Source organism: Rutilus rutilus (assembly GCF_951802725.1).
Source record: "Rutilus rutilus genome assembly, chromosome: 2".
NCBI lineage: Eukaryota > Metazoa > Chordata > Actinopteri > Cypriniformes > Leuciscidae > Rutilus > Rutilus rutilus.
In genome coordinates this window covers 36,734,336-36,757,250 of record NC_140210.1, presented here as the reverse complement: position 1 = coordinate 36,757,250, position 22,915 = coordinate 36,734,336, and the positions used below count along the sequence as shown (strand labels likewise).

General features: G+C 37.3%; 1 protein-coding gene across 1 annotated transcript; it reads left to right on the top strand.

Moving 5' to 3' along the window:
- Positions 1–1,965: 1,965 nt before the first annotated feature.
- Positions 1,966–22,301, top strand: LOC311286698 (atrial natriuretic peptide receptor 1). Its single transcript, XM_084402953.1, has 27 exons — positions 1,966–2,134; positions 2,339–2,533; positions 2,622–2,743; positions 3,084–3,173; positions 3,265–3,410; positions 4,846–4,967; positions 5,062–5,208; positions 5,318–5,472; positions 5,664–5,799; positions 6,082–6,173; positions 6,287–6,416; positions 7,516–7,594; positions 7,900–7,999; positions 8,215–8,304; positions 8,465–8,542; positions 8,630–8,734; positions 9,008–9,079; positions 9,168–9,330; positions 11,056–11,208; positions 11,342–11,519; positions 13,477–13,620; positions 17,594–17,717; positions 18,326–18,394; positions 18,467–18,641; positions 19,953–20,051; positions 20,230–20,321; positions 20,724–22,301. The coding sequence occupies exons 1-27, from the start codon at positions 2,128–2,130 to the stop codon at positions 20,769–20,771; spliced, it is 3,111 nt and encodes a 1,036-aa protein (XP_084259079.1). The 5' UTR covers positions 1,966–2,127; the 3' UTR covers positions 20,772–22,301.
- Positions 22,302–22,915: the final 614 nt, after the last annotated feature.

Here is a 22,915-nt window from a genome sequence, read left to right as displayed (position 1 = left end):
GGTTATAGCCTATAAAAATAAAGCATTGATAAATTATTTTATGCCAAACATATTACTGTATTACTCAGTGAACTCATTTATAGTTATAAACTCAAATAATAATAATAATTATTATTAATATTATTACATTTTAGGCTACATATTTAGAAGACGCTTTTTTGTTTGTTTCTCCAACAGGCGACTTCCCGTCTCAAATTTGTTGAGTGGCTGTCTGAGGTTAATTAACTGTCACCTCGAGCCAGTTATGGGCGGAGCAATTTGACGAAATTCTTTCAAATCGCTTACATGTAGGCTATAACATCAAACACAGTTTGTCAAACAATAAAAAAAAAAATTACAATAAGATCATTTTACAAATATTTTCCTGGTCGCGCGCCCCCAGAGGTGCAACAGTTGCTTTAAAATCGGGAAAAGTTTAAGAGAAACCAACCACAAAATTTTATTTTAATAGCAGGACAATTTTTTTTGTGTGTGTATATTTTCATCTCTCTTTCCTTGCGATAATAGTTTGCATTTGTGTTTTACATCACTGCTCTTGCTCACAGGTTGTTTAGCTTTATTTGGAATTATATTAAAAATGCTATAGGCTACTCTTTTCTGTTTTTTTTCTTTCTGAAAATGCGAACTGAATTTATACAACCCCAGATTTTGAAGCAGAAAATGTCTCTCCATCTACTATTCCTGTACTTTTTCTAATCCCCTGCATATTTGAGCTGTGACACAAACTGCACACACACAACATTTATCTCTCTTTGTCATGGTGCTCAGCTTTTGTGTATTGAGAGAGGCTTCAAATATTTTCTGGCCTGTAAAATGGACAGACACTAGAGGGCATTCCCAGTTCCCACGATATAGAAACCTCCATAGTGCCAGTGTGCATGGAGCTGACACTGTGCTTATTTTAACTTTGGCCTTGTGACCTCTCATTCTTGAGTTGGGGTGCGTTTCCTGTACAACGAGGTAACTCGCTACTTAACTACCATAGTACGATGCATCGTTGAAGAAATCAACTAGCTAGTCACAACTGTTTCCCTAAACCGTATTGTCGCAAATTGGTAGTTCAACCACGTTGGTTAAAGGGATGGTTTTGAGTAAAATCAACCTAGGGTCCTTTGCACCATGACCTCGAGCCAAACTACAAATTACGGACATGGCATCTGAGTTATTTGCTTTATTTCCAGATTCAATCATAGGCTCGTTCTTACGTAGTAGAGCACGTTCGCACACGCGCACTATTCATAAAAGGTGCTTTAAATCTCTTGACAAACTAAAAGACATAAATGACATTTGTATGTATTCTAAATAAAAGACACAGGTTGTAGCCTACTGAATGTCTGCTTGCTTATTTTGCTCAAGATAAGGATTTATTGAGTCCACATGTCATGCAAACAAGAAACTATGGTTCTAACCACAGGTCGAGAGCCGTCGTTCCAACCACACAACTTTGCGATGCTGTTTGCGAATGTTCATTGGAATGATGGTTTCGGGAAACACCGACTTGTTGAACTATGCTGATAACGACGGAACTTGCGACCATATTGGCTACCGATGCTTTTGGTAAACGCACCCCTGGCTGATTCTTGATCTATAATTAATTAATGTCCAAAGTATACTTAATATTCTTCTTTCTATTTTTCTTTGAGACACAGGAAGTTGGCAATCATACCAGTATATTTTCATTTACAGCTCCTTACTTTCTTGCTATTAATAAATATAAAGAGAACCATATGCTAACATTCACATTTTAAAAAAGAGCCCTTATAAACAAAAAACTACTCTATCACTCAAAGCATAGACAAACACTTCTTTTTTTTTGTCCAGACCTCATAGAGATGAGAATTCCCATAGACATCTGCTGACCAGTGTTTACTCATATGCTGTTTTTTAAGCTATAAACAAACGTCAGAGGAGTATTAATGTGAGACCCTTGATTTCCAGTCACTCTGGGGAGATCACTGTTGTGGATGGCTGGTTTCAGAGCTAAACCATATGGCCACAGTTTGCCACTGGATATTTTCCCATCCTCGATACAGGTAGTTTCTGATGCAAGGTCCCTTTTTAAAAATTCGTTTGACTAATTTTGATCACCGTCTGTATTGAACACCGTCTGGAATTATTCTTTTTGGAATGAGTGGTAAGTACAGTCATTTCAGGTGTTATTCATTTTAACAAGCTCATTTAGTGTTCGTAGCATATGGGATTTTACCACTGACAATGCTAAAGTTGTTTTCAAATAATATACATAGTTTGCTTACATACTTTGTGAAATATTTGTATGTACAAATATATCTTTGTGCGTACTGTAAAATATGAATATGTTGCCTAATATGTCATCTAGAGTTAATGAAGCACTTGGAGAGAGTTCCTGGCTTACTGCTCTTTTTGATGGCTCTGGTTCCTCTCAGTTTGGGCACCAGATTCACCTTGCTGATCTCCATGCCCAACACCTCCACTCCTTTCAGCGTTGGTCGGATTGGGGCTGGAGCTCTTGTCGCTATCAGTTCTGTAAATAAAAGTCCGGACCTACTGCAAGGTCAGTGAGCTATTTGTACCAGGTATAAAAGGAAGATGAGCAATATTTATCTATCGTCTTTAATGTGATGTTGAATGATTTGTGTCAGGGCATTATCTGGATTACCATTATGTGGACGATGAATGCAATGATCTACGTGGCCCAGGGAAAGTCGTGGCGTTTTACCATAGACACAATTACAGCGCTTTCATCGGACCGTCTTGCTCAAATGTACGTGGTTGCATTAGCATCATTTCCCAGACAGCTGAAGGTCAAAATTAAAATACAGCTAGTTCAAACGGAACATGTCAGAAATAACAATCACTCACTTATTATATCATTACTCAGACAATAGACTCTCAAATTAAGGTATTAAGGTCTTCTACAAGCTCACAGTTCCAATTAAAGCTTAAAATTGACTTTTAACGCACGAAGGACTATCAAAAAGTAATTACAAAACTCGTTATAATCTTATTTGTCACAAGATATCATCATTAGAAGACAAATGATTATCTAATGTTCGTTGCGCAGGAAGTGGAGTATTATCATGTGTTGCTAATTTTTATTCAAGGTCTGTGCAGTGACTGCTAAACTAGCAGCTTATTGGAACATCGCTGTCATCAGTCCCGTATGTGCAGAGCAACAGTTTCTAGATAAGAAGGTCGGTTATGTTTCCATTAACATGCTTGCATCTGAAAATGCACTTTGCCTTTTGGTTGTTAAATGTTTCTTTTGGCCCCTTTTGAATTTAGGCCTATCCGACTTTAACAAGAGTGTTTGGACCTTTCACTAAACTAGGGGCTTTCTTTGCGGGAATCTGTAAACATTTTGGCTGGCAGCGCATCGGCATCATCTATGACAGCAAACCTTCCTGGACTATTTCTGCTGAGGGGATCAAGTATGTAATATACCATGAAACTCAGAGGTGGAAAAATCTATTTATGTTTACATTTATTTTACACTGTATGTATATTTAAAAAAAAAATGACACCCTGTATATACAATGTAAAAAACGATCATAATTTTAACGATAAAAAATATGGTCAAAACCTGTTAATTGGTTGCCTTACTCTATACTGTGTAAATCTGTCAAGTAATTGTTAAGTGAAATACTGTGTAAAAGAACATCATCTTACAATTTACAGTGAAAAAACTTGAGAACACAGAATTTTCTGTGACAGCTTATAATGGTTTTTCATTGAAATAGTTTCTTCTAAGGCTTCTTATGTTGTTAAATGAATGTTTAATGCATTCTTTATGTGTGTTACCATGATGGTGTTTTGAATTTGTGTTTATGACACTGTGCACCTTCAACATATTAGAATTTACCTTAGCTTGTGGAAAAGCTGTTTATGATGAATTTTGATTCATTATTATGGCTTTCACTTTACCACCTGTGTTTTAAGGTGTCTATCATAAAGGTGATGAACAGATTTGATTTTTTTGGTAATATATGAATGAAATATAGGCCTACATGTTTTTTTCCAGTGTAAATTTAATTTAAATCTGTAAAATTTCAAATGTTTCTTACCATAGGCTATACACTCCTAGGCAAGCCCAAAATGGCTAAACACCGTGACTAATCTTTTATTAGTCTTAACCACAAACTATTGGTCAGGAAATTAGCAAAATGTAAGCAAATGCACTACTTAAACAGCCATTGCTGTCTTTTTGGCAGAATATGGGAAGTTGTGTGTGCAGTGATGAACAATAAAACATGATTTACATGATAATAAGTGCATCTCTACCACAATGAAACACAGAGGAAGAAGATGTGTCATTGTGTGGAGAACATTTTTAGCTGCTGGTATTGGTGAACTACTTCAATGTGAAAAGTCATTTAATGCTTTGGAGTACAGCTTCCCACTAATGAAAAGTGATCTAAAGAGGAATTGTCAGATGTTATTTTTCACCAAGACAATGCTCCTGCCCAAATTGCAAAGACAACTAAGAAGTGGCTTGAGAACAAATCCACCAGGCTCATGTTTTAGCTTTGGCCAGAGTCCAGATTTAAACCCTATAGTGAATATTTGGTCTTAAATTGAACTCGGACGCACTGGAAGCCATTAACATTGAGTGGAACAACACTGACTCTTCTAAAAAGCTGTCTGCAAGTTGGGAAAGGCTATTCTGTGCTAAGTGACTTTATCAGTATTTGTGCAATTCTTTTTAATTTCCTGACCAATGATTTGCGATTAAAGTGGTTAAGACCATTAAAAGTTTTTATACATATTTATAGTTGCTATTATGAAGACAAGAAGTTCATTTTATAAAAAAAAAAAAGGTTAACACTTTAATTTTAAATTTCATTTTTAAACCTCATTTCTTCAAAGGTATCAAGCAGAGCACAATAACATCACAGTGGCCGGGTATCAAGAGATCCATGGCTCTCTCTCCCAAGGGTCTTTATCCACCTGGTCCTGGATCTTAACTGAGATGGCTCAAGTCTCTCGCAGTAAGAAAAATTCTGTTCTCACAAAAAGTTTGTTATCACAAGACCTGTGAGGAACTAAACAATGAAACCATTGTTTGTGTTTTCACCTGCGCAGTTATTGTGATATCAGCACATGGCAAGGTTGTCCGCAGCTTGCTTATTGAAGCTCACAAGAAAGGCCTGACTGACGGAGATTTTATCTTCTTTTGTTTCGAGCCGTACAAGCAAAAGGTCTTGTTTGGCAGTTTTGACTGGAAACAAGGTGTGTTGCGTAACCACAAAAGCAATGACTTTGCTAACCTCATAAAATGATGTATTACTGAATAGGACGCCATTTTCTATTTATAGTGCATGGTTTTCTTCTTTCTCAGGTGATGAATATGACTCAGTGGCCAGGCAAGCTTATCAGGCTCTGTTTTTCCTGTCAGTGTATAAACCCAGTGATAAACGGTATCAGGCCTTCTCAGAGAATGTCACCAGAAGATCCAAAACAGACTTTGGCTATACATATGCTCCTACTGAAAAGGTTGGCTTTTACATTATAGACATAAGCAAAGGTAGAGTCTGATGTCAATGATGCTATCAGTGTTTTGGTGCAGATGGGGAAGCCTAATTCAGTGGCTTATGTGAAACCAGATGTCGATCTTAGATGTGATGTTTTTAAATATAAAACTTAAAGGTTATTTTATTATGAGTTTAATTGTTTTAATGTAACAGGTGTCAGTGCTAGCAGCCATAGCCCATGATACTGTCTGGCTGTATGCCCAGGCATTAAACGAAACTTTGGCAGAAAATGGAGACCCATATGATGGCTTGGCCATCACTAGACGAATGTGGAACAGGACCATAACAGGTTTGCTTAAACTATATCTATTGATTCCCAATAGGGTATAAAGAACACTGCAAATTTGTAATAATGAAATCTTTCCCAAACCTTAAGCTTGCATATGTGAGCAATGCTGATGACAATATGAGTTATAAAGTACATGGCCTATTTCTAGTTTGGGTTTGTTGACAGGGTATTGAGCATTCTCTTTCCTACATCAACAATTCATGTAATTTCCTATTGTAAATAAAATTGCCACCAAGTTGACGGGATTTCATTATGGTACATGCTTTGTGGCTTATTACACAGGTATCCAAGGCAATGTAACCATTGATGCAAATGGAGATCGTGAGTTAAACTACATGATGAAGCAGATTCAAGATAGTGGTAACCAGAGTCAGGTGAGATACTGCCATGCTCACTACTTATATCGACCGTAAGCGAAACCAATGGAAGCCATGCTCTGCTATTCTGAATTACATTTGTCAAATGAGTCATTGGGTTCTCCACACAGGTCATTGCAAACTATTTTGGGACATATAAGGCAGTAAAAGGGATTCACATCAGCTGGCCTGGAGGACGTACAGCTCCTCCCAAAGACTCTCCAGATTGTGGCTTTCAAGGGGAACTCTGCATCAATCTAGGTATTGAGCAACCCAGGCTCATAAAAAAAAAAGAAAAAGTGTCTGTGTGTCAGAATTGATATTGAAAGCCCTTACTACCACATATATCAAATCAAATCCTAAACCTTAACAATAGTGTTAAAGAAAGAAAACATGACATAAAAATGCATTTGCTGAAGCAACCATGCCATTTTAGCTTGCTTCTACAAGTCTTTGAGCTCTTTTATCGTGTTATGTGTTTCACAGGACGTCAAAATGTATTAGTTTACAAATCAAGCACTATGGTAAACGTGTTTTGAGGGCATTACATAGTATTGTTCAAGGAACCACATGAAAATAAGTCTTTATTAATCAATAATCTGCTGGAAACAGCAGTTAATAGTATGTATAGATACATACATTTTGGAGTTTTGTAAAAATGTAGATAGAGACATAGGTTGGACATAATATTTCCTAGGTTGGTTTTGGGACTTTCATAGCTTCAAGGCTGTTGAACTTTTTGAACCACTCTTCACTAATTTGTAAAGTGTATGTGTGGTAATAACTCAAAGCAACATGAAATGATGCTTGGAAGCGTGTTCATGCGGTTATTGCTTATCAACTTCTTCAAGGGGCCAGTCAGAGGCCATAGTCTAGTAACTTTCTTTCCAGTAGGGGGCACCAAAAGCCCACCTTTGCTCCTCACATCAGTGGATTCACACCCCACCACCCAGCCGTTATTTTCCCAACCCTTCATTTTCAGTTTTTGGCACTGCCCCATACACTCGCTTTGATTAAAAAAGGAGGAACAAATCTTGAATAATGTACCATTGCCTGCAAGACCCAAATGTCCAACTGAACGGCAATATAGATTTCTCAGCTATTCACTGACTGAATCTCCCCCAAGCTAACAGGTCGAAGCAATAAAGTGAGGACAGTCTTATGCAACCAGATATAATCCTTTTATCAGAATTCTGAAAAGGTGACTGTTTCATATTGCATTCCTACAGAATTACCCTTGGCGGCTTCAAGTCTTGCTGTATCATACTTCTATAAATGGACGTAGTTGGATGTTGACACCAAGTGAGCTTTAATCACACAGCAGACCTGCAGATTACAAATGTATGTGTTTTATTTTCAGAGAGAAAAATTTTGATTGCTTTGGGGATTATTGCTGGCTTGGTGGCTGCAGGAACGCTTGCAATCTGTGTTCAATACAGGTAATAGTCAAAGTGTACATTTTTCACTGCTCTTAAACTTTAAGATTGCGCCTTCAGAACTGCTGAACCGTTAATCGTCGAAATTAGATCATTTGAATAACTGAGATGTATATACTTGATTTTCCATTCCAAGTGATGTTTTTTGCCAAATGCAACATTTTTGTTTATTTTGGATGTAAGATTTGCATGTTATACAATTATGTTGAAACTTTCTGTTGATTTGAAAGTTCATGAATTCCAGACTAAATTCAGCTAAAACGTTTGAGCTGACGTCCAAAAATGCAGGCCTATATTTTTATTACCAGGAAGTACAAACTCCAGGAGGAAGCCTCCAAGATATTGTGGAAAGTCAATGCTGATGATGTCATAATGATGAAGCATCACTCCTCAACCGTGCCAGCAAAGGTTTTGAAATGATTTAATGCGTCATATGTGGATTAAGTATGTCTTCCGGCCCATAGTTTACTTTATTTTGTCATACAAGGATTGTGTGAACTCATATATAAGTGCATACAGTACATGCTTGTACATAAGTACTAATAGTAATTGTAAGGCAGGAATAATGAATAAATGAATGAATCTGTCACTTTAATAATAGGCTCTCCCCTTTTTTGGCTCAGTCCCACAGTTCCAAACCCATTCAGGCTTCTTTGGAGTCTATCATAAGCAGAATGCAAGACAAGCCATCAGCACAAGCTGCAGTGTACAAAGTGAAGTATTTGGGATCTTTTAGTGATTAAACATTTACGTCACTGTTTTGTGACATGTACAAGACAAATTATGCTACAAAACATTGGTTATGATTTAGTTGCCCTATAAATCTATTCATAGTTCATTTAATTTAATTTAATTTTTTTCTTTCTTCTTCAGGGAACAATTTGTTCTGTGTCCTTTCTGAATTTAAGAAGCACTCATCTGAACAGCGTGCTGTTGGCAGAGCTCAAACTGGTGAAATCTGTTTAAAGCATTGACAAATATTGATTCTTAGTCTGTCACAACAAAACTATAACACCTCTATGGGTGTATGTGTTTCAGTGCAGAGATCTGACCCACCATAACCTTTGTAAATTTATTGGAGCGTCCCTGGAGACCCATCAACCCTTCGTCCTTACGGAGTACTGCCCTAAAGGAAGTCTGCAGGTGCTATTGCACAACACTAAGATAATTGTTTCTTTTCTGTTCAGGTTGGGAAATGGCATTGCCTTAGGATTTCCCTATGGGTTTTTTAATAATGGCAGTTTTGGATTTATGAATAAAATAAGTGTATCTAACAGGATAATGGTTGTAGTCCTACAACCTTGCAACATACATGGCAACTTCAAAATTAATGTCAGAATGCCAATGTGAGGATGGTTTCTTATTATTTTACGAATGGCCATGGTAACGAAAGGTTTTTGTTCCCAAACTTTGCAGGACATTTTGAAGAATGAGTCGATCAAGCTGGACTGGACTTTTAAGTATTCCCTCATGCTAGACATCGTAAAGGTCACTGTGTCTGTGTCCTATAGTTTAAAATGATTTTGCTGACAGTAGAATATAAAACAGTGATGGATAAATTTGGACTCTCTTGTAGGGCATGGACTATTTGCACTGTAGTCCCCTGCACTGTCACGGTCACCTCTCATCATCCAGCTGTGTGGTGGACAGTCGCTTTGTCCTGAAGGTCACTGATTTTGGACTTAACGCTCTGAGGCGCTCAGACTCAGAGCAGAGCCCTGAATCTGACCCCTGGACCGGTAAGCTGGAATTGTGGAACTTCCGAAAAATGCATTTCCACCAAGTTTTTTTTTTGGGGGGGGGGGGGGAAGAGAGAGTGAAAAAGTAATAATTGGTTTAGAGTTCAATACATTAAACACAGACATATATGCAAACAGAATTTTATAGTTTTAGGGCAGATTCCAAATGGGCTTTTTTTTTTTTTTTTTTTTTTTTCGAGAAGGGGACGCCAATTGTAAGGGCGTTCCAAGCGAAAGTGAACACCTGGATAGAGGGTATGCGCGTGACGTCACCGTCGACCGGTGTGACTGCGGTTACGCCCACTAAGTGGCAAAAAGACTGAGTGGCAGCATTTGTTTTCAGCGTGAATGCCGTGAAAAACACAACACATGTACTACTACATTTGACAAGAAATCAGAGGTATATTTTTACAGTCTGCCGAAAGCTACAGAACAGAGAAGCAAATGGATCGGTGCAATTCATAGAAACAGCTGGGCTCCAGGCAGCGAAAGGTGGATTTGCAGTTATCATTTAGTGTCCATATGCTGAATTTAGGGGTAAAATCGTATCCATCATTTAGGATACTCATCATTTAAATATTTAACCTTCGTATATTCTGCATAATTGGACTTGTTTAAATAAACACTGACAAAAAACGATACAAGTTTTAAGGCTGGACGATATAACACATGGTTTTAGACCTACCTATATTGTATTTATATAAAGCATTCACAGGCAAATTTGCTGTAGCCTATGTATTTCTCTGGCGTCGAAATCAGGCACATATATAAATGTCAGGAAACACGATTCCTGGCTGCATGTCAATATCCATGGATCACTGGATCTTTGGTAAGTTGTAAGGAACACTATACCGAGTTCAGTCTTTAGTTTAAACTGATAATCATTTGTTTTACTCTTGTTTTCACAGTTTCCCCTATTAAATCCAGTTATGCGGTAGGCTCTTTTGCCACTCAGTCCGGCTGAGGTGGGCGTGTTCTGGCGGGAAAGTGACGTCAATGCATTCCCTCTATCCCTTCACGAAGGGCCCTTCCACAAGTCCGTTAGCGAAGGTCATATTCGATGGTCACATTAAGGAAGTAATGTTATCGATCATGGTCATGTGACCCAGGGTGATGAGTCCTCGCAAATCATTTTATAGCTAGATGGCGGGAGTGTTCGCATTAACTCATAAACAAGAATACTTCAAGTTGTTTTGTGTGTGTGTGTGATATTTTACACACATTTATGTCACACATTTCAAATGTTGGGTTTCCATGTATTATGGGGACTTTCCATAGACATAATGATTTTTATACTGTACAAACTGTATATTACCCTATACCCTAACCCTAACCATCAATGAAAACTTTCTGCACTTTTACATTTTCAAAAAACATCACTTAATGTGAATTATAAGCTGTTTTCATCATGGGGACCAAGGAAAAGGATTTCTGATATTGCCATCTTTGTGTGGACATTGTGTGCAACAATTACATTAAGAGCAATAATAAGAAATTACTGATTTAAGAACAGCTAATGGTAACATTACAGGTTATTCGCTTCACCAAGTGTGTTCCAAACGGATACACTGTGACACACAATTGCCCTGCATCCCCCTGCATCCCCCACTTCAAAGGTTCTGCCCTTCGGAGTGAGTCGGGCAAAGGGATGCTCACTTGCCATTGGAATTCACCCTTAGTTACATTTTGTCAGTTCTGTAAATACATATGCGTTTGCATTTTAAGCTCTGCTATGGAGTGCACCAGAGCTGCTGAGGCAGTCCATGGCTGCTAATGGCACTCAAAAAGGGGACGTCTACAGTTTTGCCATTATCGCTCAAGAGGTGGTATATCGCAGAGGGCCTTTCTACATCCCCAACAGTCACTTCAGTGCTAAAGGTACGACAATACTCTCCGCACCCTCTCTCCATAACCACTTTTCTGTTATTAAAGCCACTCTTCGTAACATAAAGTAAAGCACTGCAGATGGGCACCTGTGAAGGACTCTTCACTCTTGAGGTCTGTTTTTCAGAGATTGTGGAAAGGGTCAGGACGGGGGGCTGTAGCCCGCTGAGGCCGCACATAGACCAAGCGGAGTGTGCAGAGGAACTGGAGGGTCTCTTGGTCAACTGCTGGAGAGAGAAACCTGCTGAGAGACCAGACTTCTCATTTCTCAGGACTGCCATCAAAAAAAATTGTCTTAGTAATGGGTCAGTTATGAAGCAAGACATAAAGCAATAATGTGTTGTTCATCATCTCTACTTTTCATTGTCTAGATTTCTTTCGTAGTCTGAAATAGTTAATTTACAGAATTATTGAAATAATAATTATTTGGTCACACTTTAGATTAGGGTCCAACTCTCACAATTAACTACGACTTTTGCCTCAATAAACTAATTACTGCTTATTAATAAGGTAGTTGTTAAGTTTAGGTATGGAGTAGGATTATTGTATTGTATTGTATTTATTGTATTTATTGTACAAGCATGAAAATTGGCATGAGCAGTCTCTGATGGTCACTAGACAATAAGCCACCCACAGCTACTTGAAATTTCAAGATGGCGGCCATTTTTCAAGATGGCAACCACCTTAGTGGAGCAATTAGGCTTAAGAAATCATTTAGTTGGTGATACAAGCATGACAATTGCCATGAGCTGTCTCAAAGGGTCATTTGACAAGAAATATAAGCTCCACTATAAGCAACTAGTTAATAGTGAGAATTGGACCACAAATAAACTAAAGTGTTAAGTTATTTTTTTAACTTCTTCTTCTTCTTGGTGGTGTTGTTGTTGATATTACTATTAAAGAAATTAAAAATAAAGAAAATCTCACCAGGACTGAACTATTAATGAACTATTAAGCTTAAAATACTTATTAGTAATGTCACCATGACAATTAACTGAAATCAAATGTTTAATTTGAAGTACTACTTAAAATAATAAAAAAAGATAAATAGAAATAATTAAAAGAAAATATAAAAATGACAAAAGCACAAAACAAAATCACTAAAACTTTCAAAATATTAATAAATTCTATAATAGTATATAAATAATACTAAAATAACACAGAAAGGGTATGTTATTTATTTTTATACCACAGTTGACTTAATTTATTTATCAGCTAATAAATAAGCTTTATAAACTGTATTTTAATTTGAAGCCAAATACCGTACACTATGGCCTGGTTTCACAGACAGGGCTTAGATTAAGCCAGTATAGGCTTTAGTTAAGGACATTTAAGTAGCTTTTATAAACGTGCCTAAGAAAAAAGAAAAAGATAGAAAACATTAGGCTACTGATGTGCATCTTGAGACAAAACAATGGCACTGACATATTTTAAGATATGTCAGTGCAAGTTGCTTTCAGTAAAGACAGCTCAAACATGCATTTTAGTCTGGGACTAGGCTTAAGCCTCGTCTGTGAAACCGGGCAAAAAAAAAAAAAAACTTTCCAACTTACAGTTAGTATTTGCATACCACAAACCAAAACAAAGAGAACCACAGACACTCTGATATTTATGTCTGACGTTTCCTATTCAATGTGAGCACTCTGCGGACTGCACTTTTATTAGAGTTTCTGTTTAAACAATCTTCCCCACTTGCAGAGTAAGATTCTCAATAAGTCTGATTAAAGGCACTTTAAACAAGCAGTGCTGAGACATCAGAAGTGTACAGCTATCTCTCCCTTCCAATCCAATTCTGTCTTGATACTGTAACAGTTGCACATTCTTCCTCTCTGTGGTTGTTTCAGCTTTATAAATGAGGGTAGTTGTGACTAATGAGCACTTTTGAGGTAATAAAGAAAAACAGGGCAGGGACACAGAGGATCATTAATTACATTTACAAATGACAGTGCTTAATCAGGTAGACAGACAAACAAGATATGATCACTCTGGGGACCAGAGACACACAACCCAGCAAGCACAGAGTCTCGTGAGAACAACACTGCCAAAGCGTATCACTCTAAACATTTATACTGGCCTTAGAGGAGCAAGGTTGAGAGAAAGAGAGAGATAAAGACAGATTAAAGAGCAATTCTGTTACAGTATGAGTACTGTATGTTGATAATAATTATTTTGCAACAGAATTGCTACTGCTTCTTTAATGTGATAGTACTAAAGCTATAATAGTAATAATATTAAATGCTAATCGTTTGTGTGTGTTCACAGGGGGTCTGACAACATTCTGGATAACCTGCTGTCCCGTATGGAGCAGTATGCATGTAATCTTGAGGAGATAGTTGGTGAGCGTACCGCTGAACTTCAGGAAGAGAAGAAGCGGGCAGAGGGGCTACTCACGCAGATGCTGCCACGGTAATGCTCCAGATTATAACCAAAAAGATGCATATAAATCCTTTTTCTTTTTACACTTCCTTGATTTACAATCTCATGCTGTGGTTAGGTATGGAGGCATAGAAATCATGAGGTTGCCAACTGATGTTTTACCTCATTTGTAAAAGAATATATGCATGTAGGCCATGAAGCTCCAAGCTGATGGTTGGCCATTGGCCAATGACAGGCTGTCGTTGAGCATCTATTGTCCTATTTTTTTGTGGTATGTTCTACACTGTTGACACTAATTGAACCCCTATTGGCAGATTTCCATTGAGCATATTGAATAACTCTGATTGTCTGCTCAGTTTAGTTAACCAGTGCAAGATGAAAAATGGAAGTGAGAAGCATACAAATGACAAAATCAAGAGGGCATACACAGAACTCTAGTTTGCCTATTTAAAGGGGTCCTATTATGCCCTTTTACGAAGTTTTGATTTTGATTTTGTTTTTTTGATGTACTAGAATAATGTTTTCATGCTTGATTGTTAAAAAAAAAAAAACATTATTTTTTATTGTAAATTATTACAGCTCCTCTCTCCCCAGTCTGGTTGAACGCGTTGTTTTTGATGAAGCCCCTCCTTCCGAAATACGAAATGTGCTGTGATTGGTTTTACCTGGCAGTGTGTTGTGAATGGCAGCGCTTAACGTGTGTTCAGGAAATGTCCCGCGCCTTCATAACCATGAGCTCTACTCAGATGAAAATATTAACGATGGCATCAATTTCAAACCAATTCGAGCCCGATTCAGACCCTGACAATGTTAATGAACAACAGGATTGTGCTGAACAGATTTCAGTGCTTGAAATCTGTTCAGCACGGATTTCAAGCATTGACTTTGCAAGCACGGATGTCACAGGACATTTCAGAGTGGTATCTTTTGTATTTTTCTTATAGATATGATTTTATACACTTTTTAATCATATTTGTCGGAAAACTATGGTAATACAAACAGTAGTGATGTCCGGTTCGTGAACGAATCATTCTTTTGAACCGGTTCTTTTTAGTGAACCCGTTGAACCAGTACACTAAATCGGACAGAATCGTTCAAAACAGTTTGCGTCTTGTGTCAGCGCTGATCCACAAGTTACTAAAGTTACTCACTTTTGGACATGCCTGACACAGTCCCTCCGACTCAAAATAAACAATATCTCGGAGTATATACTCCAGTAACTCCAACAGTTCACTGAACTGAGACAAGAGATGAGAGAAGAGATGAGCACGAGCAGCTGATACTGAGCATGCGCGCACTACTGAACGTACAGGTACAGCGGTTCTCGAATCACCAGTACAGAACCGAGAACTGTTTCTTTCGGACACGTTCGATATGGAGAACCGATGAGCTGGAGATACTGCACATGCGTGATAGCACCGTCTCTGAACCGAACTTTCTTTCAGCCAACGGGTGAACCGAGGGGCGAAATGTACGTTTTTTTTTTTTTTATAACAAATAAAATAAAATTTATGAAGACCAGTTTATTCACTTTTATATCTTTAAGACATGTGAAACATCCCTGTTTGCTCTTCGCCTGTAGAGTTCATTTGCAATACGTAAATGTAAGAAACTTATCCAAGATGATTATGATGATGATTACTATTATTTAACTTAAGTTATGATAACAAATGCCTTTATTTGAATGTATTTTTATCCGCCAGGATGATAGAATTGACGTCATTACGCGAGGACGTAAAATAACTGGTGAACCGTTTTTTTTAACTGGATCATTGAAACGAACTTTCCGAAAGAACCGGTTCGCAGAAAAGAACCGGACTTCCCATCACTAACAAACAGTAATCGATCACAAAAGCATGGATAATTGTCCTAAGGGGCGTTGAACAGTCTTATAAAAGCAAGAGCTTACAAAAGCTAAAGTAAACACTACATCAATACTGTAATGTTAGTTAGCAGGCTAGCGGAGGCAAAGCTTTGCCCTTCGTTTACATCATAGCTAACTACATAAAACTAATTACTGGAACTGTTAATAGAAAACACAACTACAAATAATAAGACATACTTACAAGTTGTGATCCATAAACAACAGATTGTCCTAACAAAATGGGAGCGGCTACGTCTTTCTGAAGAAGCATTTGAGCTGTAGTCCAAACGAGCCGTCCGTTGTGGTTCTTGAAAAGTTGATTCTGTTATGCTCAAAAAGCAACATTACACACTAACTAAAGTAGAAAAAGTGAAAAAGCATAATAGGACCCTTTAAATAATGAATACAGACTCCTGCCACCTGCTGGTATGAAGAGTTATTTCCTCTCATACAGTCACAGAAAGAATGCGCTAATTGGCAGTTGGCTTTAGTCTTTGCGTTGTGTTCAAGCGCAGATTTTTGTGACAAGAGGCATCACCACAGTCGGCTTTCATTGTCGCTAGTTTTTTGATGCCGGTTTGTTGTGTTTTTTCCTAAAATTTTCCTTAAAGGAAAATTTTAATTGTGTCATCATTTACTCACCCTCAAGTTGTTCCAAACCTGTATGAATTTCTTTCTTCTGCTGAACACAAAAGAGGATATTTTGAAGAATATGGGTAATCAAACAATTGGAAAAAATACTATTGAAGTCAATGTGGTCCATCAACTGTTTGGTAACCAACATTCTTCAAAAATTATTTGTGTGTATGTGTGTGTTCAGCAGAATAAAGTAATTCACAGGTTTGGAACAACTTGAGGGTGAGTAAACGATGACAGAATTTAAATTTGTGGGTGAACTATCCCTTTAACACTGAATATTTAGAAAATATTTTGTACTGAATGCAATTTGCAATATTTCTGCGAAACTGGATATATGCTTGGGTTATAATGCACTTGTCTTTCATTTGATGAATTATTGCTGCAATGATCAATAAAAATGTGATGTATACTACCTCATATTAAGGCAAAATCTTTATTAACATCTCATTTGCATACAGCGAAGTCATGTTCGCTCTGAAAAAAAAGGACACAATTACTTAAAGGAGAACTCCGGTCAATTTTAACATTGAGCTAATTTTTTTGTACATTTGGAGTGCTGTCAGTACAGAGAACAACGACAAAAATCGGTGTTGCCTACACCGAGTTATCCTCTTTTTAAAATTTGCACCCTGTTGACTTCAATGGGGCAAGTTTTAAACCTGCTTTTAGCCTCTTAACATCCTTGATGTGTCATTACAAGTGCACAGGTCATGTGAGTGATTCCTTCGGAGTGAACGCGGGTTAATCTGACTGCAGTAGATGTGAAAGAAATATATAAAAAATGATGTTTATTCAGCCAGCGCAAATACCTGTATTTACATCCTGTTTTCGGTCGAAGTCCACAGTAGTCGATTGTCGAGTTCACGCGCGTGATCATAGGTACTAAACCTATGCGCGTGAACTCGACAATCGACTACTTTGGACTTCGACCGAAAACAGGATATGAAAATATGAAAATATGGATTCATATAATCAATCCATCAAATAATCCATATTTAATCCAAGTCTTCTGAAGATACACAATCTCTTTTTTGATATACAGATTTAATTTAGACTTTTATTCACATATAAACATTGATCAACAAGTCATAATACAGTAGAGTACATCAAATATGGTAAACAAAAACACAACCATACTTTCTTGATGCATAAGATCCAGTAAGGTTTGAGATTGAGTTTCTGTTTCCCATTTGGGTTTTGAAGATGAATGAAAAATTTGGAATGACATTAGGGTGAGTTAATAATGTCATTTTTGGGTTTAACACCTGGTTAAACTGGATGCTTAGTGAATAAAGATGCATGCTTTTGTGTTGACATACTGCACGCAAAAGTGGCACAACTGTTCAGTGAATTCGTCCACAACACTTCAGTAGTGTTACTAAAAACTTGCTTGCACCTGGCCTAACGACAAGCCTACGTGACCAGACATCAACATCACCAAGGCCTCCACTTGAAACCTGCCTTTGAAAAGTGCCTGTCTTTTTTCCCTCATATTTTTAGATCTGTAGCTGCTCAGCTCTTAGCGGGAAAGACAGTGAGAGCAGAGACCTACGACTGCGTCACCATCTATTTCAGTGACATTGAAGGCTTCACAGCCATGTCAGCATCCCTCACGCCAATGCAGGTGATGAAAGACACCAAGACTCAAACAGCATCTCAGAGAGTTTCTGCCCAGTGCTTTCTGAGCAGGTTTGGCTGCATTTCGAAAAAAAATTCAAAGAGGTTTTTAAAAAATGTAGGTCCTTTGTGGGGTCATTTGAACTCATTTCGATCCTATTTTGAAAACAACATATGTCCAGAGCCATTTGGGCAGGCTTGAGGAGCTTGAGTTGTCTAAGACTTTGAAATACCCTGAACTTGTTAAACAATGTGTGTGTGTGTCTGTGAGTGTTTGTGTAGGGGTCTGTGTTGTAAGATCAAATACCCACATAGTAAGCTCTGGAATGGGTCTCATATGTCCTATGAGAGCTCCTGACATTACTAGATCACATGGCTCAAGTGCCGAAAACTCCACTCTGTCACGAATATCATGCTTCTGTTAGCATAGCTGTTGGCTCGCTAGCTCGTCTGAGTCTTAAAGTGGAAATAATACATTCACATGAGGCTATATGTGGACCATACTAAAGCCCACAGCTGAACCACAACGGCAAACTATTGTCACCTTACTGAAACTTTGATCTTTGTATCCATAAGCTGACTTTAAACCGGCCGTACTTGTTTCCTTTCCTGTAGGTCGTGAACGTGCTGAATGATCTGTACACATACTTCGACAATATCATTGACAACCACAATGTTTATAAGGTACGTAATATGAATGCCTCACCGTTTCATTGTAGGTTATTGGTTGCTTTATGTTTCCTTTGCTGTATCCAGGTGGAAACCATTGGCGATGCCTACATGGTAGTGTCGGGCCTGCCTATAAGAAATGGAGACGAACATGCAAAAGAAATAGCCAGAATGTCGTTGGCTATAGTGCAGGGCATGAGGAGCTTCCACAGTCCACACGTACCAGAGCAGCAGCTGAGGGTCCGCATTGGAGTCCATTCAGGTAATAACTGGATGGTGACAGCTCGTTGGCTGCATGGGCTATTTTTGTATTCACTCGCCTGCAATGACCCTGATCAATCAGGAAAAATAAATGTACTCAGGATATGAGTGTACTTTGGTACTGGGTTGTAATTTATGTTACTGTATATAACAAAAGAGTAAACCTTCATGAACACGTTTTTTTTGTGCTCTAAAATATGAACAAGTATCAGTGGTGCTCAACCTTTGCAGTAGTTCAAGAGCTAGTTTGGTAAATTTCTTTTGTCTGCGAGAGCCACATTTTAAAAATTCCCTCATGCTCCACCACAGCTTGGTACATAAAAAAAAAAAAAAAAAGCTACTCAAAAGTTGCCACTCAACTTCGAGTGTTCAGTAAGCCTCTCATATTTCCACTTGATTTCCCACCCTAAAAATGTAAAAAAAATGTGTACTATTATTCAAAGGTTTGGGGGTAGTAGGTTTTTTTTTTTTTATGAAATAAATTAATTGTATTCAACTGAGAAGCATTAAACTGATCAAAAGTGGCAGTAAAGACTTTTACATTGTTACAATTAATCAATCAATCAGTAGATAAGTAGCAGATATTTTGAACTTTCTATTAATTAAAACAAAATCATGGTTTCCTAAAAAATATTCATCAGCTCAACTGTTTTTAATAATAATGAGAAATGCTTCATCAGCAGCAAATCATCATATTAAAATGATTTCTAAAGGATCGTGTGACACTGAAGATTGGAGTAATGATTCAGCTTTTCCATTACAGGAATAAATTACAATCTAAAATATATTATAGAAAAAGTTACAATATTTCACAATCTCAGTATAGTATAGGAAACAAAATTTGTGCATTGTTATCTACAGGTTTGAGAGACTACCTCTCATTAAATATTTGATTATGACTTGTTATTTATTCAAAAGGTTTATACAGTACATTTCATTTCTTCTCTCTCTTGCCTTTTTCAGATGTGTTTTCAATAGAAAACCAATGACGCATTTGTATACTCATTCTGATTGGTTAATTTATGCATCAGAGTAGTGTTTACGCTGTCAGCCGCTCTGGCATTTATGCCGAGATTCCAACATGCCAACTTGTTTTATGACACATATAAGAAAGATTCAAATAAATGACATCATTGTACATTATATTACATAACACCATCATTAAAGAGGTGATTTAAGCACGCAAACAGTACTACTGTGATAGAGAAATAGAAGAAACTTTAACTTTTATTTGACATGTGTTTGTTAAAACTACTAGAGGTTGAGGAAAAATGCAGAATCATAAAAAAAAAAAACATATTGCTTGTTACAGGGCCTTGTGTCGCAGGGGTTGTGGGTCTGAAAATGCCACGCTACTGTTTATTTGGAGACACTGTGAACACGGCCTCCAGGATGGAGACATATGGATTACGTAAGATCACTCATGAAGGATGTGCTGACAGTAGATTAGTAAAATGTCAGAGAAGAATTTCAAATGAAACCTATGTGATTGACATTGCATGATCTTGCCACTTTCTGGACCTTAGCACATTTCTAACACACATAATAGTGTAGAGAGGTATCATAACGTTATACTTTTCCCTCTCCAGCACTGAAGATCCATGTGAGCAGCTCCACAAAGTCTCTCCTTGACACTTTCAGGACTTTCCGCTGTGAATTGCGAGGTGACATTCACATAAAGGTACTGCTGTCACTTTTGACATTCACCTCAGAAAACACCATCTCAGTTTCATTTCGCCTGTCTTACCACGTCACAACAATCCTATTTGCTCAACTGGTTCTTTTCACACTTATTTATTTTAGGATTGGTGCTTCAACATTGCTTGCGCTAACAGTGACAAATCCATTGTTGCAAAGCTATAATGTAATAAAATGACATCATAACTACAATCAAGGATGTAAACATTGATATCTGAAAAGTTATGTATACACAGCAACACAATTTCAGAAAGAGTGGAAATATTTCTTCGGTAACGAGCCACAGCTGGCAAGGACCTATAAATAGATCTCAATAGTCTATTCTTGACAATACGTTTTCAAAGCTTCGGAACTGCTTTCACCTCCCTGTTCTCTTCCATTTCAGGGAAAGGGCTGGGTGAGGACATTCTGGCTTTTGGGAGAAGACCACTAAAACAGACATCCCACTTAATTTGAGTTTTTTGTCTTTAAATGCTGAAAAAAAAAGTCTGTTCATTTTTATTAGAGCATACTACACTATATCTCTAATGTTACTTTGTTTTGCGTGTTTGCAGTGTTTTAATTCAATTAGCAAATTGCTAGGTACAGTTTGAGGCCGGTAATATTGTTTAATGTTTAATATATATATATATTATTCTATCTTACGCTTTTTTTATTGCATTTAGGCTGGATTTATTTGATCATATTTTGAAATATTTTTGTGCCTTTTTTTCTATTTTAATTCTATTTACTCCAGACTTTTCACAAAATTGAAAACACTTGTGTTGTGTTTTGTGGAAACAGTGATCCTTTTTCCCCTGGATTCTTTAACCCTTAAACGCATACCTCGGGTCTTTAGTGACCCAGGACATCATTCACTACCCTCGTCCTCATTAATTTTTTAAAGTTAGACATCAACCTTTTATTATTCCTCAATCAATTCATTATAAACAATATGACAAGAAAACAATATATAAAAGAATGCATGTTTTCCCATTTTTTTTTTCCGCTAACGACACGAGGCGTGTAACAGTGTAAATATATTTTTTCAGCACAACAATAATTAAATCTTTGATGACTGATCAAGTGCAATTCTGACACACAATGATGAAGTGACGTTTCACTCATAGTTACCACAGGCAGGAAAGAAAAAGCTAAAACAAATCGTCAGCTCAGCGATTTACTGCAGAGCAGTATTAGTGTCACTGTCACTTGATGGTGGATCTGGTGAAGAAGCTGTCACAGATCAACATTTTGATTTTGAAGATGTTGAAAATGATAGTTTTGAGAATATATTTGAGATCGTGATTATGAGCCAGATGCTGAAAGAGCTCTGACGAGGACAGTGATGATGGTATTAAATATCTGCTCAAACTGAATCCTTCCAAGCTTTAAAAGGTAACAAAAAAAGCTTTATTTTATTTTTCTGTAATTGTTGCTCTAACAGGATATCAGGAGAGTTTTGTATTATTGCGACATGTAGAGATCCATCCCTGTTAGATCTATACGGGCTGCTAAAGGGCTGCAAATATGTAATAATGATTGGTGAGACATTCATGCATTTAAGGGTTAATGAATAAAGTTCAAAATATTATTAATGTATTTACTGTCACTTTTGATCAATTTAATGCATCCTTGCTGAACACAATTATTAATAATAAAAAATGGAAAGTATTAAAGAAAAAAATTGGTTACAATGTTCTTTCAATATAATTAGGGTTAGGGTTAGCTGCATATGCATAATTTACTAATTACACAATTTCCCAACTTACTGTTATTACTACAGTAAGTACATGTAACACATGTTAAATCTTCTCAAAGGTCTTTTGTACACAAGACACTGTAAAATAAAGTGTTACCCACAAATCTTACTGACCCCAACATTTTGAATGGCAGTTTATATAGCAATCATCTCCATGTTGTGTTGCCACTGGAGCTTTCACTGAAAGCCTTTAACTGTCGTGCCATATTGACAGCAAACCTGTAAAAACTCTAGATTCAATCTTAATGGTCTACACATTACCATTGTTGAAAGGGACTGTCCACATCGGCATTACTCCTTTCTTGCTCTCCGGTAACATTTATCACACGCTCCACAGACACACTATTTTCAAACAAGTCATTGCTGTGTAGAATTGCTGTGTGTCTTGTTATGGGGGAAATAAAAATGAAATGATTTAGGTATTATCATTGTGTTGTCTGCTCTTTTAGAGTTCAAAGGAAACTTATCTGTCTTCGCCAGAATTTGGTTCTGCAGATTATCTTTGATTCCAACACACACATCTCATGAGATGAAGGCTTTAAATCTTTAAACTGCATTTAGAAATTTTGTTCAAAGTTTTAAGATTTCAAGATATGTGATGTTGAAAAGATAAATTCGGGATTGAAACTGATTGAAGTAAAACAGGAACAAGGGTTTTTATGATATTTCAGGCTTTGACAAAAGACTAAGATGTTGTAACTTAGCCAGCTTATTTTCTCCAACACAGTCGCATGGCAGTTCGTAACTGTTATACATTTTGGCGAATTGGTGGCTAACTTGCTCTGCTGTGGCGTACGTGAATTACCCATAGCAGATCTATACAGGTGGTGCTGGGG

Excerpts from the sequence above, each read along its gene's own strand:
- LOC311286698 (XM_084402953.1), top strand. Across the intron at positions 5,209-5,317 it reads CAGTTTTGACTGGAAACAAG|GTGATGAATATGACTCAGTG; the intron begins GTGTGTTGCGTA and ends CTTCTTTCTCAG. Across the intron at positions 9,331-11,055 it reads TGAATCTGACCCCTGGACCG|CTCTGCTATGGAGTGCACCA; the intron begins GTAAGCTGGAAT and ends TTGCATTTTAAG.